This window comes from Bufo gargarizans, chromosome 1 (assembly GCF_014858855.1).
Source record: "Bufo gargarizans isolate SCDJY-AF-19 chromosome 1, ASM1485885v1, whole genome shotgun sequence".
NCBI lineage: Eukaryota > Metazoa > Chordata > Amphibia > Anura > Bufonidae > Bufo > Bufo gargarizans.
Window position 1 is genome coordinate 585,283,865 of NC_058080.1, and position 16,254 is coordinate 585,300,118.

The 16,254-nt window shown below is 40.7% G+C and overlaps 1 protein-coding gene across 1 annotated transcript in view; it reads left to right on the forward strand.

Moving 5' to 3' along the window:
- The window catches only part of FBXW8 (F-box and WD repeat domain containing 8), a 119,896-nt gene that overhangs the window by 72,666 nt on the left and 30,976 nt on the right, over positions 1–16,254 (forward strand). The window contains exon 6 of the mRNA XM_044290739.1: positions 6,390–6,586. Coding sequence (XP_044146674.1) covers positions 6,390–6,586 — 197 coding nt within the window. The remainder of the gene's footprint in view (positions 1–6,389; positions 6,587–16,254) is intronic.

The window sequence follows — 16,254 nt, forward strand, 5'->3', positions numbered from 1 at the left end:
ATCAATTTATCATTTGTTTAATACTAAGAGGTTAATTTTATAGTAGGATGAAGGTCTTTTAGAGAGGACAATAAGACAGCTGTGTCTTGCTTTGCGCTATGCACACAAGAACTCTCTTTCTACTCTGAGTGGTCGTGTTGGCTGCCATGTCTATTTTTTCATGTGCATTAGAAAAGCACACAAGCACAGCACCCATTAAACTCGTTTTCAATTCTTCTGAGGCTTAGAGCTTGGAAGCTCTCTTGTGCCAGGTATTTTCTGCAGCCAACATTGTCTTCTAATAAATGGCAAAAGTTTAACCCTGTCATTATTTCCAACTCGGGCCTCTTTAATGTCATATTTAATCCAATCAATGTATAAATACTGTAATATATATATATAGAACATATTTAGTCCTTGAACTTTAGTAATTACTAAGTTTTAGCTATGATTGCAGGAGAGACTTTGATGGTACTAGACACCTTTTCTGCAATTCTAGATAGCAGCCAATATATATTTGCCTCTGTGCTGGTTCTGGATAAATTATAAACTGTAAAAGTCTGCTATTGAAAAAAAAATATAGAAACAATAAAAAGCATATAATGCAATGACATTATTTTATTCCTGATTTGCCTATCTGCAGTATAGTACTGTACGGTCTCCGACATGTGTTGTAGTCATTTTTGTTGAATTGTTTCTCCATTTTGGGGGAATATGCTTTCATTCACCCCAAATAATATAATTCAAATGTAGTTCATAGCCGCTTTGATTGGGGCTCGTAGGGTGGGCAGGAAGCAGGAGGGGGGAGGTTGATGCAAGCGTCCGTCGTGCCAGGTAATGAGCAGATGCTGCTAATGCAGGGACTGGTAGGGTGATGCCAAGACCCCATCTGCTGCCAGGCTTGGCTCTGTTTGGCTGCTGGCCACATCAGAGGGAACTAAAGCAGCCTGTAGCTTTCATACATCACACCTCATTCCATGTGTCGCAGATTGGATATGAGGGGGGACATGGCCCCTTTTAGAAGTTTTCTCTGTACGTCGTTATGTTACCAAGAGTACCACCACAGGCTTCCAACACTGTATCTGACAGCTCTTGAGTGAAGCAGTCCAGTGTTAGTGGTGCCTTCTGTTCTTTTGGTTTAATGTTTAATTTGTATGGCAAAGTATCCATAGTACTGCTATAATGTGACTAATAGTAATAGGAGTTGCTGTGACCTTACCAGATTCTTATGTCTTTACTGTAGTCTGTACAGACACCATTAATTATGTAAATGTTAGAGGATTTTCAACTAATAACACTTATAAGTGTTTGATCGCTGGGGCTCCGACTACTGGGACCCCCAGTGATCAAGAGAATGGGGGTCTGCAAGTGCCCCAAGAGAATGGAGTAGTGTTGTTCATGTGCATACTCCTCTCCTCTTCTATGGAATTGCTGAGTACATTGCTCTCCATACTCCATAGAAGTGAATGGAGTGGAGGACACACACATATCCACCACTGCTCCATTCTCATGGAGGTAGTTCACCGGTATTTGCGGACCTCCATTCTCGTGATTGCTGGGGGTGGCGGACTGGAAACTTAAAGTGGCACTGGAAAAAAAGAGTGGTCTCATGTTGTAGGCAGGCCCAAATTAACAGAAGGCAGGACAACGGAATTAGGCGGGGAACACAGTACTGTAGTGCAGGACAAAGTACCACCCCAGCAGAACCAAATACCACAGTGGAGCACAAAATACTGTCTCAGCAGAACCAAATACAACAGTGCAGCACAATATACTGCTGCCCGCCCTACGGTATGAAGCCGTATCATCGTCCTGAGGAAGGCAATATTATTAAATTCAGAAGGGTACCTGCGGCCGCAGGCCAGGTGCCTAACTGCCCGATGCTCCTACATAAATGAATGCTGAGAGCAGCAGATTTTTATTTACCTTCTTGACGGCCAAGAGGATGGATTAAGTGGCCTGCTGGGCATCGGCCCACTGAGAAATTTCCCTGTAGAGTCTGTGACTAATCCACCCATGGTCCCAACAGTTGGACCCCAACGATCAAACACTTATACTGTGGATAGGGGATAAGTGTTATTAGTGGCCCAACCCCTTTAAACCATTCCGTTAAAGGGAACCTCTCATCAACTATATGCTGACCTCACTGAGGGCAGCATGAAATAGTGACAGAAATGCTGATTTTAGCGGTGTGTCACACATCAGCTCAGTGGTTGCTGAGAACCAGCATCATAATCATTGCAGCCCAGGCTTTGAAAAGAGTCCAGTCTTCCTGAGAAGAGTCCTGGTTATTCATAATCTCCTGCTCTCACCCATCTGCTGATAATTGGCAGTTCTCTCCTAGAGAGAAAGGGCGAAAACTGGGTAGAAGACTGTCTGTCAGTCCTCTGCAGGTCGGCAGGAAATCATGGATAACAGGACTCTTCTCAGGTGGTCGGGACTCTTTTCCAGGCCCAGTCTGCAATGATTGTGATGTTGGTTCTCGGCAACCACTTACTTTAACTTTTAAATGACAGTTTGCTGAAATCATCTCACCTGTCTCTTCTTTATGCTGCTGTTAGTATGGGCAGCACAAAGTTGATGACAGGTTCTCTTTAGATAGTTTTAGATTGCATTAATGTGAAATGTCATGAGACGTTCACCATGTCAGGCTAGCACCAGTCATATCTCATGTAGGGCACATAAAGAACTTTGCTCCAGACATTTTTGGTTTGTAAAAAAAAAAATTCTTCATAACTATCCATCACCAATATCTCACCCTTTTTAAAGTTCAATGTTAGAAAAAAATAAAAAATCTTTATGGATCGGGTAGAGATGCCAGCCGCTTCTCCCTAAGGAGAGCAATAATGAAACAGTAAGCAGCGCAAATGGTACCTAATGAGTTTAAGCTGATTTATGCTTGCTTTCAAAAAGTGCTGTTTGATGTCTAGAAAGTGCTACTGCTGTGAAGTAATGCGGACCCTCCACGCCTCCCTCGCCAACCTAATGGATCTTGGTTGGAAGATTTATAGCAATCGGCCTGGGAGCGACAAACGTAATGGAGGCCATTTGCTTTTATTATTAGCAATGCATATTTAAATTAATCTGCTATTTACCTAAACAATTAGCTGCCTCGTATCGAGAGCACAAAGCCAAAGATGCAATTAGTCCTCCGTCTAAAGATGAGCCCCAAGTCTAAAGTGTCCCCAAGGAGACTTGACGCTTTCAGCAGAACTGCTCCTGGATAACTTCTTCACAAAATTGTAATTGCATTAATTGCTTAAAAGGTAAATAATTGTCTAACTGGTTTCAGAAAAGATCGAGATCCTATTTAAACCTCTCCATTAATTAAGTTGGCACGTAATGAGATTTTTACAGTTATGATGCTTTTTAAGTTCTACGGTAATTTGCCACATTTTAAAGGTTCAGTTCTAGAAAGGATGATTTATGTACCCTCGTATGCCTTATAATAGTGACAGAGAGGAGGGGGCGGCAGAGGATTTGGAACCTGCCTCTGGTTGGGGAGAATTGATGGAGTTTGATTTGTGCAAATATGGTTGATACGGGCCAACAGCTAAATGCTGTGTTTTATGTTCTATTTCATCACCATTTCTTGTACTTTTGGAGGTTTAATAAAAGCCAATGTATCATCTATATCCTTTGTTCATTTGTCATATCGGTCTTTGATGTCCTTTAAAACTTGTTTAATATGATTAACATTGCTTATATCTATTTGCAAATGGATGTGTAAGTAGGCCAGGTCATCATCATAATAAAATTCCATTATAGTCCTATATTGTACTTCCTGTAATGCATTCAAAGAAGCCCTTTCTGTAAAGATATAAGAAATGAAATTCAGTTATGGGTCAGAAGAGTGTAGTCTCCACTATTTCCTGTAACATGATAGACATGATGTAATTGAATGGGATCTGTTAGAATCCATTGCCAGATAGATGGTTAAAGAGGTTATCCAGGGGTTAACTTTAACCCTTTCTACCCCGGAGGTTTTTCTCCTTTGCGTTTTGTGCTCCCTGCCTTTCCAGAGCCATAACTTTTTTATTTTTCCATTCACATCGCCATATGAGGGCTTGTTTTTTGGAGGACAAGTCATACTTCCCAACACCACCGTTTAAAATTGAATAGGATGTAGTGGGAAATAGGAACAAAAATTCCAAATGGGGTGGAATTGGGGGGAAAAAAAAAACCCCACAATTTTGCCAGTTTTTTTTTTTTTTTTTTTTTCTACGTTGTGGTAAAACTGACTTGTGATCTCCATGCTCCAGGTCAGTAATAATCCGGCGATAACACATACGTAAAGTTTTTCTTGCGTTTTGATACTGAAAAAATTTTTAAATCTGTACTTTTCATTGATAATATTCTGGGGTGTGTACGACTTTCTGATCACTTTTTATAAAATAAATTTGTGGGAGGAGAAGCAACAAAAAATGGTAAATCTGCTATTTTGACACTTTGTTTCGCTTTATCTTTTTCCGTATGCGATAAATACTTTTATATTTTGATAGTACAGGCATTTTTACACACAACGATACCCATGATGTGTGTATATATATTTTAAATTTTCCCTTTTTTTTTTATTCTCAGTTTGGGGAACGGGTGGGGTAATTTGAATTTTTTTATTGTTTTATTTTTAAAAATGTTGTTTTTTTATTTATTTTTTACACTTTCTTTTATAGTTCCCATAGGGATCTATAACAAGCAATCATTAGATTGCTATTCTTAGACTCCAAAGCATTAGCATTGGAGTCCATGAGAAATGTACTAGTTTGGTATGGAGCCCTGCTACAGACAGGGACTCCATAGGAAACACTATGCAGCAGCCTCCTGTCATTCTATATGACAGGGGCTGCTGCATATAAGCTCCAGCTCCTCCGATCGCCACGCGGGGGAGCCGGAGCATTACCGGTAGCGCGCATTTCCGGTAATACAGGCTCTCAGATGCCATAGTCAGGTTTGACCACGGCATCTGAGAGGTTAAATGTCTGAGATCTGCATTTCCGCTGGTCGTGGACATTATCCGTGGAGCCTGCTGTATGAAACACCCAGTTGCTATGGAGCCTACTCCACTATTACATCACAAGTTGGCAAAGGGTTAATACCCCTTTTAACATTGTTCACACTAGCATCATGGCTTCTTTTTGTTATAGGAGCCATGATGCTGATGACCATTGTTGACATTTTAAAGTTTTATGTTAACATTTTTTAAATAAAAATTCGGGTCACTGTGTAAAATTGTGCAGTTTTCACACTGGCCACTGAGCTTTTTGTCAAGGCTTCCTGTTTAGAGAGAGTCTTTACAGAAGCCACATGGACCATAGACAAAATTGACTGGAGCTGACCTCATTGTTTTCTATGGGAGAGTGTTCTGCTGTAAACCTAGTCTGTGGCCTGTGCAGGGTGACATCACTTATTGTGAATGGTGAATCGTGTTATCTCTAAAAATAGGTTTTTGCAACTCCGTTTAATTCACTTAACTGGGACAAAGTGGTGGATGGTAACAGTAGTGCCAGGGTCCCTTTAAACAGCTGATTGGCAGGGAGTGCTGAAAGTCGCCCCCATCTATTTTTATCAGTTTTACTGTTGTTGTTTTTAGTTTGTTTTTCAAAAGTATTCTTTTAAACCACAATTCAAAAAGCAATGTCAGATTTTTTCTGATTTGCTGATTTTAAGCACATTTTTATTTATTTTTTAATTTTGTCATTTTCACGTTATTTCAGGGTGCCAACAATCTTGTCCACGTGTGTATTACTAAACAGTACCATAGGTAATGGGATGGGAGACCCACAGTATTAAATAGCTCATTGTCTAACTCTCCCACTATGGTAGATGGGGGCAGGTTCACTTTAGACAGAGGTCTGTTTGGTGTTCTTTGGAGAGTAACCAGGCCATTGTAATGGCCAAGAGACAAACCCCCACAACTCTCGTTCATGCAATAAAAATCCCCCGGACATTTCAAACAGGGCTTTTCTAAACAAATGAATTATTTTGTGGACAGTGATATATAGTCATGTCACCTTTTCATGACACTTCTTTAAGCCTGGTAAACTGTAAATCATTCATAACCTACGGGATATAACAGGAAGAAAGCTTCTGTTGTTAGTCTCTTAGGTTTCCCCTTATTAGATTGTAAGCTCTTATGAGCAGGTCCACCTGTAGAATAAAGTGTTCCTGTACGTTGCAGTTTGATAAATGGATTTTACTCCCTGGTAATATGAATTGATGGTTATGTTTGTTCACATACAACATGGCATTGTCCTAATCTTAGCCGGTTAGATGTAAAATGGCACTGGTCGTTTCATATTTAATAAAAGGAGTAGAATAAGTCATGAGAAATATGGTAAGAGATAGTCTTCTAAAGAAGAATTGTGCTTTATCTTTGGAGCAATGACAAGGATTGTGTTTCTCTTGTTTAGGTACCATTGATGTTTGGAGTCTCCTGGTTGGACGGGAACCTATCCATCATTATCAGCACAACCAAAAGATCCAAGCGCTTGCTCTGTGCCCAGAAACAGCTGCTATAGCAACGGCTTCTAGTTTTCAAATTAGAGTGGAGAGTCCTGATGATAAAGGCTACTGGAGAACTAGCTGTAATTTCCAGACCCAGAAACTGGTACTTTTTTTCTTGTAAACCTGTATTTAAAAAGTGTTTGTCTTTCACAATAAACTGGCAGTGATCAGGTTATTTGCTATAGAAAAATTGTAAATCTAAGCAACAGGTTTATAGATAAAGCTACATCCCATCCCATCTCATCAAAATTCACGTAAGGTTATATACATAACCGTAAAATGTATTTATTCTGAAACTGTTAGTTAAAGGGATTGTTTAAAATTGTAATATTGATGGCCTACAATGCTTTCAGAAAGGCTTCATTCTGTACTCAATACCCCATAATGGCAAGGTGAAATCTTGCGATCGGGGTTCCGCTTGTGAGTTCCGTTTGAAGGCTCTCACAAGCGGCCCGAACGCATCCGTACGGCCCCAATGCATTCTGAGTGGACGGGTCTGGCACCGTTTGTCCTCCGCTCCGCTCAGCAGGCGGACACCCGAACGCTGCTTGCAGTGTTTGGATGTCCGCCTGGCCGTGTGGAGGCAAACGGATCCATCCAGACTTACAATGTAAGTCAATGGGGACGGATCCGTTTAAAGTTGACACAATATGGCTCAATTTTCAAACGGATCCGTCCCCCATTGACTTTTAATGTTAAGTCTGGACGGATCCGTCTGAGCAACTTTTCACACTTAGAATTTTTTCTAAACTATAATGTAGACGGATCTGTTCTGAACGGATCCCATCGTCTGCATTATATGAGCGGATCCGTCTGTGCAGGCACCAGACAGATCCGCTCTGAACGCAAGTGTGAAAGTAGAATAATACTAATAAAAGTGTTGTAACATTAGCACAGGTCTCACTGACTACATTATGATATTCCAGGAACCAGTTAAAGTACAAAATACATGTATTTCTTACTAGGTGTCCGGTAGTTTGGAGTATACTCTGCATTCCAGAGAAAGCATTTTACTGTAATCAACAGATAACCCATATAACGCTCTACGTAGCTCAGAACGTAATATAGATCTACTAGTGTCCCCTCATGTTTAACCGTCTCCATGATTTTCCCAGAGGTCCTACATAGCTGGTACACTTCCCTTCACCTGATGATCATTTGTAACTTCTGAGGGGCTCTAGTGTAAACCTTTTCTCCTGTCTATACTATGCAAAACTTTGGTTTCATCAAACATAACAACATACCCGTCCCTGAGTAATTTCCTTAATGTAATGAATTCCTCCCCTCTCAGCATACAGTATGCTGGAGGTTGCTCTCCCACTTACCCCCTACCCTTAGATACATTTGGACAGTAAATTATTAGTGTCCATAAGGAGGAGTGTATTAAAGTGTGTTAAACTGTGGATTGCAGGACTAACATGTTAAAAGCCAACAGAGATAGTGTGCACTGTGGCCCCATAAAGATAAATTCACTGCTCTGAATTAAAATATCACTGCTGTATGGAAATGATGTATTGCAGCCAGATGAACATAGATTCAATTAACAAGAATATTGCATCTATATGAAAGCAGCAGCCTACTAGTATGTCTCATGTCTAATGTGTCTGAAATTGCTGCACCAGCAAAAAATGTACTGAAAAATCTGCAGCTCTAGTATACTATGCTCTGAGGCCAAGCGTGCAAGGAAACAGGCATTATACACTGCCCATAGACGGCAGACTGCTCCACACTCGCCAGCGCTAGCTCTAGATCCTAAACATTAGCATGTCAGGTGGCTTATATCTATATGTCACTGTAGGCTGCTTCTTGGGGTACTTATGGTGTCTAGTAGAATAGGTATAGAAAAGGCATATTATTTAATTTGATTTTCTCACATCTTCACATATACAAGTGTTAAATAGTCACATAGTTCATACGGTTGAAAAAAGACATAAGTCGATTGTCAAGTTCAACCAAGGGATAGGTGGGGACGTGAATCCCAGAAGGAAATTAAACTAAGATTTCTACACATTTTCATAAGCATTAATGTTTACATTTAAGAATTCATCTAAATCCTTTATAAAACTGTCCACTGTTCCTGCTGTGACCACGTCCTGAGGAATTCCACAGATTCACAGTTCTTACAGTAAAGAAGCTTTGACGCTTCTGGAGACTGAACTTTTTCTTCTCCAGCCCCTTTGTCTTTTGAGGGGATTTTACAAGGAACAGTTTTTCATCCGTATTTTTTGTATGGCCCATTTATATATTTTTATAGGTTAATCATTTCCCCCCTTAGGCGTCTCTTCTCAAGAATAAATTCAATTATTTTAATCTTTTTTTAAACCTTAGCCCATCCATGCCCCTTATCAGTTTAGTTTCTCTACTCTGTACTTTTTCCAGCTGCAGAGCATCCTTTCTATGGACTGGTGCCCAGAACTGAACTGGATATTCCAGATGAGGCCGCACCAATGCTTTGTAAAGTGGTAATATTACATCCCTGCCCCGCGAGTCAATGCATGATAATATCCTGGTGGCCTTAGAAGCAGCTGATTGACATTGTATGCTGTAATTTAATCTACGATCTACAAGAAAACCCAAATCCTTCTCTATAAGTGACTCTCCCAGTGTTATATCCCCTAGGACAGTGATGGGCAAACTGCGGCTCTCCAGCTGTTGCAAAACTACAACTCCCACTGTGCCCTGCTGTAGGCTGAAAGCTGTAGGCAGTCTTTGCATGCTGGGAGTTGTAGTTCTGCAACAGCTGGAGAGCCGCAGTTTACCTATCACTGCCCTAGGACATATGATACAGAGAGATTATTACTACCAAGATGGATAAGTTTACATTTATCCACATTGAACCTAATTTGCCAAGTTGATGCCCAATCACTCAGAGTATTCAAGTCAGCTTGTAGTTTATGGACATCTTCCATAGACTGTACAGTACTACATAGCTTGGTGTCATCTGCAAAAATAGAAATGGTGCTATTAATCCTGTCCTTGATATCATTAACCCCTTTCCCGCATTAACATGTACGTGGGGGAATGTGGTGCCTTACCGCATTCCCACGTGCATGTACGTGATGTGATCATGCGGGTGCAAGAGCTGCACTCGCCCGATCCGCAGCGTGGGCACGGCTGTTACTGATAGTCGGGCCCCTGCTGCATCTGCCCGCAACGCTGTATGCGGTGATGCCGGCGTATTAACCCTTTCACATGCCGCGGTTAACGGCATGTGCGGGGTTAACTGAGAGAGGGCGCTCCCTCAGACTCCATCGCCCCCCTGCGCTGCGCTGACAGGGGGCCGATGATTGCCATGGCAGCCCCGATACCTTACACAGGCATAGTGGCCTGCCAGCTACGAAAGCCCAGGAGATCCAACCGGAGGGCTGGGTCTCCTAGACAACTGCCAGCGTCTCACTGTGTAAGACACTGACAGTTCAATTCAGTACAATACAGAATGTATTGTACTGAATTGAAACAGGGATCAAACCCTGAAAAGGTGAAGTCCCACAGTAGGACAAATAAAACAAGTGCAAAGTTTTTATTTTTTTTATAGTAAAAAAATTAAACTTTCAAGTAAAAAAAAAAAAAAAAAAGCCCCCTCACCATAAAAGAGTTTTTTAAATAAATAAATGAAAAACACACATATTATGTATAAAAATGTCACACAGGTGAACGCTGTAAAAAAAAAAAAAAAAGCGTGCCCCAAAAATCTTTTTTTTTCACCTTACATCACAAAAAGTGTAATTCCAAGCAATCAAAAAGTCATATGTTCCCCAAAATCATACTAATCAAACCGTCCTCTAATCCCGCAAAAAATTAGACCCTACCTGAGACAATCGCATAAAAAAAAAAAAACTATGGCTCTCAGAATATGGAGACACTAAAACATTATCTTTTTTGTTTAAAAAATGCTGTTACTGAGTAAAACTTAAATAAATAAAAAGTATACATATTAGGTATCACCGCATCCATAAGAACCTGCTGTATAAAAGTCACATGACCTAACCACTCAGGTGAACACCTTAAATTTTTTTAATGCTAAGCGATCAAAAAGTCATATGCACCAATCAAACAGTCATCTCGTACCGAAAAAAATGATCCCCTACATGACAGTCACCTAAAAAATGTTTAAAAAACTATGGCTTTCAGGATATGGAGACACTAAAAAGTCTTTTTTTTTTCAAAAATATTTGGTATTGTCGCGTCTGTAACAACCTGCTCTATAAAAATACCACATGATATATCCTGTCAGATGAACATTGAAAATAAAAAATAAAAAAACAGGGCCAAAACAGCTATTTTTGTTACCTTGCCTCACAAAAAGTGTAATATAGAGCAATCAAAAATCATATGTACCCTAAAATAGTACCAACAAAACTGCCACCTTATCCCGTAGTTTCCAAAGCGGGGTAATTTTTTTTGAGTTTCTACTCTAGGGGTGCATCAGGGGTCTTCAAATGTGACATGGCAACTTAAAATTATCCCAGTGAAATCTGCCTTCCAAAAACCACATGGCTTTCCTTTCCTTCTGCACCCTGCCGTGTGCCCCCGTACAGCAGTTTACGACCACATATGGGGTGTTTCTATAAACTACAGAATCAGGGTAATAAATATTGAGTTTTGTTTGGCTGTTAACCCAAACTTTGTTACTGGAAAAAATTGATTAAAATGGAAAATCTGCAAAAAAAGTGAAATTTTAGCTACATTTTCCTTTATTTCTTGTGAAACACCTAAAGGGTTAACAAAGTTTGTTAAATCAGTTCTGAATACCTTGAGGGGTGTAGTTTCTAAAATGGGGCCATTTATGGGTGGTTTCTATTATGCAAGCCTCACTAAGTGACTTCAGACCTGAACTGGTCTTTAAAAAGTGGGATTTGGAAATTTTCTTAAAAATTTCAAGATTTGCTTGTAAGCCTTCTAACGCCCCCCCAAAAAAGAAAATTTCATTTACAAAATGATCCAAACATGAAGTAGGCATATGGGGAATGTAAAGTAATAACTATTTGAGGATGTATCATCATCTGTTTTAAAAGCAGAGAAATTGAAATTTAGAAAATTGCTAATTTTTGCAAATTTTTTGTAAATATGGTATTTTTTTTTATAAATAAAAATGAAATATTTACCACGGTCATGAAGTACAATATGTGACAAGAAAACAATCTCTGAATGGCTTGGATAAGTAAAAGCATTTTAAAAAATCTCACCACATAAAGTGACACATGTCAGATTTGCAAAAAATGGCCTTGTCCTTAAGGTGAAAAATGGCAGGGTTAATAAATAAATAAAATAATAAAGGGCCCAGCACTGAACCTTGGGGTACGCCACTTATAACCCCCGACCATTCTGAATAGGAATCATTGACCATAACTCTCTGGACACGGTCCTTCAGCCAGTTTTCAGTCCAATTACAAACTATACTTCCCAAGCTTATAGACGTTACTTTACCTATTAAACGTCTATGAGGGACAGTATCAAAAGCCTCTGCAAAATCCAGAAACACTACATCCACAGCCGCCCCTCTGTCCAGGTTACTACTTACCTCCTCATAAAAACAAATCAGGTTAGTCTGACAACTTCTGTCCTTGGTAAACCCATGCTGGATATCACTTAGAATATTATTTACAGTCACATGCTCCTGTATATAGTCCTTAAAGGGAACCTGTCACCTCTACTATGCTACCCTCACTGAGTGTTTCTAAATGTTCATTTCGTTACTCTAAACATATAAATTACACTTTTAATTTCATTTGCAGACAAATAAGTATTATGCATTTTTGTACTTCCCGTCTTTTATGCAAATTAACTTAACATAAAAGAGTCATATCTTAGTTGTGTGACCAGAGAAGAGTCATATTTTCAAGCTCTGACTCATCTCAGGTTAATTTGCATATGTATCAAATCGTTTTTTTTTACACAATAAAAGCACACCGCTCTAGCAACCCATGTCCTCAGCTCTATACACAAAATCCAGGTGACAGGTTCCCTTTAAGAGTCCTTCAAACATTTTTCCCAGCAAAGAAGTTAAACTAACTGGTCTATAATTACCTGTGAAGGACCTAGATCCTTTTTTAAATATGGGCACCAGATTTGCTTTGCGCCAATCACTTGGCACTGTACCAGTACCTAGAGAATCTTTAAAGATTTTAAACAGGGGCACATCAATGACTGAACTGAGCTCTTTAAGAACTCTTGGGTGTAATCCATCTGGACCCAAGCGTTGTTCACATTTACCTTATTTAACTTATCTTTGACCATATCTACAGTTAGCCAATTGAGTATATTACTGGATGTACTAACAACCCCAGCACCACAGATATCAGCTCCTTTCTCTTCTTTTGTATATACAGAGCTAAAAAAAAAACATTTAGTAACTCTGCCTTTTCCTTATCTTCAGTGTCTAATCCCCCTTTACCATTACTTAGGGACCCACCTGCTCAGACCTTTGGTTTCTTAGTTTAGCATTTATATATTTAAATCATTTTTGGGATTTGTTTTGCTCTCTTTTGCCACATGCTGTTCGTTTTGTATTTTTGCAAATTTTATCTCCTTTTAACAGATTTTATTAAGCCCTTTGTAAACTTCAAAAGCTACAGCTGACCCCTCAGATTTGTATTTTTTAAATGCCCTTTTTTGGTCTTTTATTGCCCTTTTTACAGTAGTTGTAAGCCATGGAGGGTTTAATTTTAGCCGTTTATACTTCTTACCTAAAGGAATAAAAATTTGGTGCAATTACTCAATGTGGCTTTAAAGCTCTCCCATTTATCCTCAGTATTATGTGACAGTAGCTGCTCCCAGTCTATGCCCTGAAATTCTGCCCTCAACCCAGGAAAATTAGTATTTTTAAATTTCAGTGTTTGCTCTGCCTGACAGAGTTTGCTTCTTATAATTTAGGGGGAATATAATTATATTGTGGTCACTATTGCCTCGTGTTTCTCGAACAGTAGCATTCCCAACAAGCTCTGCATCATTAGAGATTACCAGATCCAACAGAGCATCGCCCCTAGTGGGAGCTTCTACAAACTGGTCCATAAAGTGGTCCTGCAGCAAGTTGAGGAATCTTCTCCACTTTGTGGTTGAGGCAGAACCATGATCCCAGTCAATGTCTGGGAAGTTAAAATCTCCCATTATGACCACTGTACCAGCCCGTGCAGCCCGCTCTATTTGGTTATACAGTGGAGCTTCTATCTCTTCTGTGATGTTCGGGGGTCTATAGATTACTCCAAGTATTATTTTTTCAGTGATTTATATCCCTTTGAAATTCCACCCATAAGGTTTATACATCCTCACCATCCACACCCACAATTGCCTCTTTCACACTTGTCTTCAGCTGATTCCTCACATACAGGAACATGCCACCGCCTTTTCTATTGACCCTGTCTTTCCTAAGTAGTGTAAAACACTCAATATTTACAGACCAGTCATGTGAAGAGTCTAACAATGTCTCAGCCACACCAACTACATCTATGTGTTAATCTAGCACTATAGCCTCCAGCTACCCCCTCCCCCTAGCTAGACTTCTGGTATTTGTGAAAATACATTTTAAATTACTATTACCTGTAAAGTGAATATCTGGGTTTTTTGGGTTACCTTGGTTGATGTTTGTATGTAACAGGTTCTTGTTACCAGTAGTTCTATTTTTCATCGGTGTATAGTTCTGCCCAGTCTTTTCCCTACTTTCCTCACTAACCCCAGCCTCCACTAAATTTCCAGTGTCCCCTCCTATATCTCACTCTCTATTTATACTATCTACCCCCTTATTAGTATGACCCCCCCAACCTCCCCCCAGATCCTAGTTTAAAAGCTCCTCCAGCCATCTAACCATTTTTTTTTCCCCAGAGCAGTTGCACCCTCCCCATTAAGGTGCAGCCCATCCCTACTGTAGAGCCTGTAACTGACCGAGAAGTCGGCCCAGTTCTCCATGAACACAAACTCTTCCTTTTATTTAACTCCCTAAGCTCCCGTTGTCTCTCTGGTGACGCTCGTGGCACTGGTAGTATTTCTAAAAACACTACCTTGGAGGTCCTGGACTTGAGCTTCTCTCCTAGTTCCCTAAAATCATTTTTAAGGACTTTCCATCTCCCCCTGACTTTGTCATTTGTGCCAATGTGTACCATGACCGCTGGGTCTTCCCCAGGCCCACCCAGCAATCTGTCAATCCGATCCGCAATATGCCAAACCCAAGCACTCAGAAGATAACACACTGTTCGGCATTTACGGTCTCGGCGACAGATGACCCTGTCTGTCCTCCTAATAATAGAGTCCCCTACCACCAGCATCTGTCTGACCTTTGCTGCACTCCTTTTCCCATCCTTCCTGCAGCGGTCATCCTCCTGGTTGCTAGAAGAAACGCCCTGCTGCAGTGTTGCTGGCCCTGGGCTTTCATCACTAATATCAGCCAAACAGGCATATTTACTAGGCCGTTCCAGCTCAGGACTAGCCTCCCAGGCACTTTTCTCTCTACCCCTTCTTCCTACATTAACCCAACTGCTAACCTGATAGTCCTGATCTTGCCCTCCTCCTCCCACCTCCATTTCACTGACCCCAGTCAGTGCCTGCACAGTGAGGTCTAAGCCTCTCTCCAGGTTTGCAATGCCCCTAAGTATTTCAAGCTGCTTATTTAGATACAAGATCTGGGCTTCCAAATATGCAACGTAATTGCATCTAGTGCAACTGTATTCACCCTCAAATGGCTCTTCAAGGCACACATACATTGCACAGGGCACACACTTAGTAGCATTGTCCATGGAGCACATGTTTAGATGGGGATGAACAGTAAAGAAGGAAAACAGTTAATATGAGTTACGATTTAGACCCTGTCTGCTGTAGTTGGAGGACTAGCTAGAATCAAGCCAACAATACACAAGGAAAATCTAGCAAACCTTAGTTTCTTGCTCCTTGTCTTAAACTCCGGCTCTTTAAACTCCAATTTGGCTACTTTCACATTAGCGCTTTCAATTCCGCTATTGGGATCCGTCATAGGATCTCAATAGCGGAAGAAAACGCTTCAGTTTTGTCCCTATTCATTGTCAATGGGGACAAAGCTGAACGAAACGGAATGCACTAAAACGCATTCCGTTCCGTTTGGTTGCGTCCCCATCGTGGACAGAAAAACGCTGCTTGCAGTGATGTTGTGCGGAGCAAGACGGATCCGTCCTGACACACAATGTAGGTCCATAGAAAACGGATCCGTTCCCCATTGACTTTCAATGGTGTTCAAGACGGATCCGTCATGGCTATATAAGACATAATACAACCGGATCCGTTCATGACAGATGCAGGCGGTTGTATTATTGTAACGAAAGCATTTTTTGCAGATCCATGACGGATCCACAAAAAACACTAGTGTGAAAGTAGCCTTATTCAAAAGTCCTCTTAGGCCTTATGCACACGACAGTGAATAATGGCCGTGTGACGGCCAGCTAAGTAACGGCCGTCACACGGCCATTTTTAGCACCAATGAGTCTATGGAGCTATTCACATGGCCATTCTATTAACGGCCAGTGAATAGCATCCGTCCAAAAATAGGACATGTCCTATTTTTGGCAGTTTTCACGGTCAGACGGACCCATTGAACTCAATGGGACAGTTTTTAACGGCCGATTGACAGGAGTGCAACCGTCTAACGGCCATTAAAACCGGGTACAAAAAAATAAACTCGCCTCATCCACTTGCTCACGGTGTGGCAGTCTCTTCTCTCTTCATTGAGCAGGACCTGCGATATGCGTGGTGACGTAACCACGTGGGAGCGCGCAGTGACATCATCGCGCACCTTCGGCAGGTCCCGTTCAG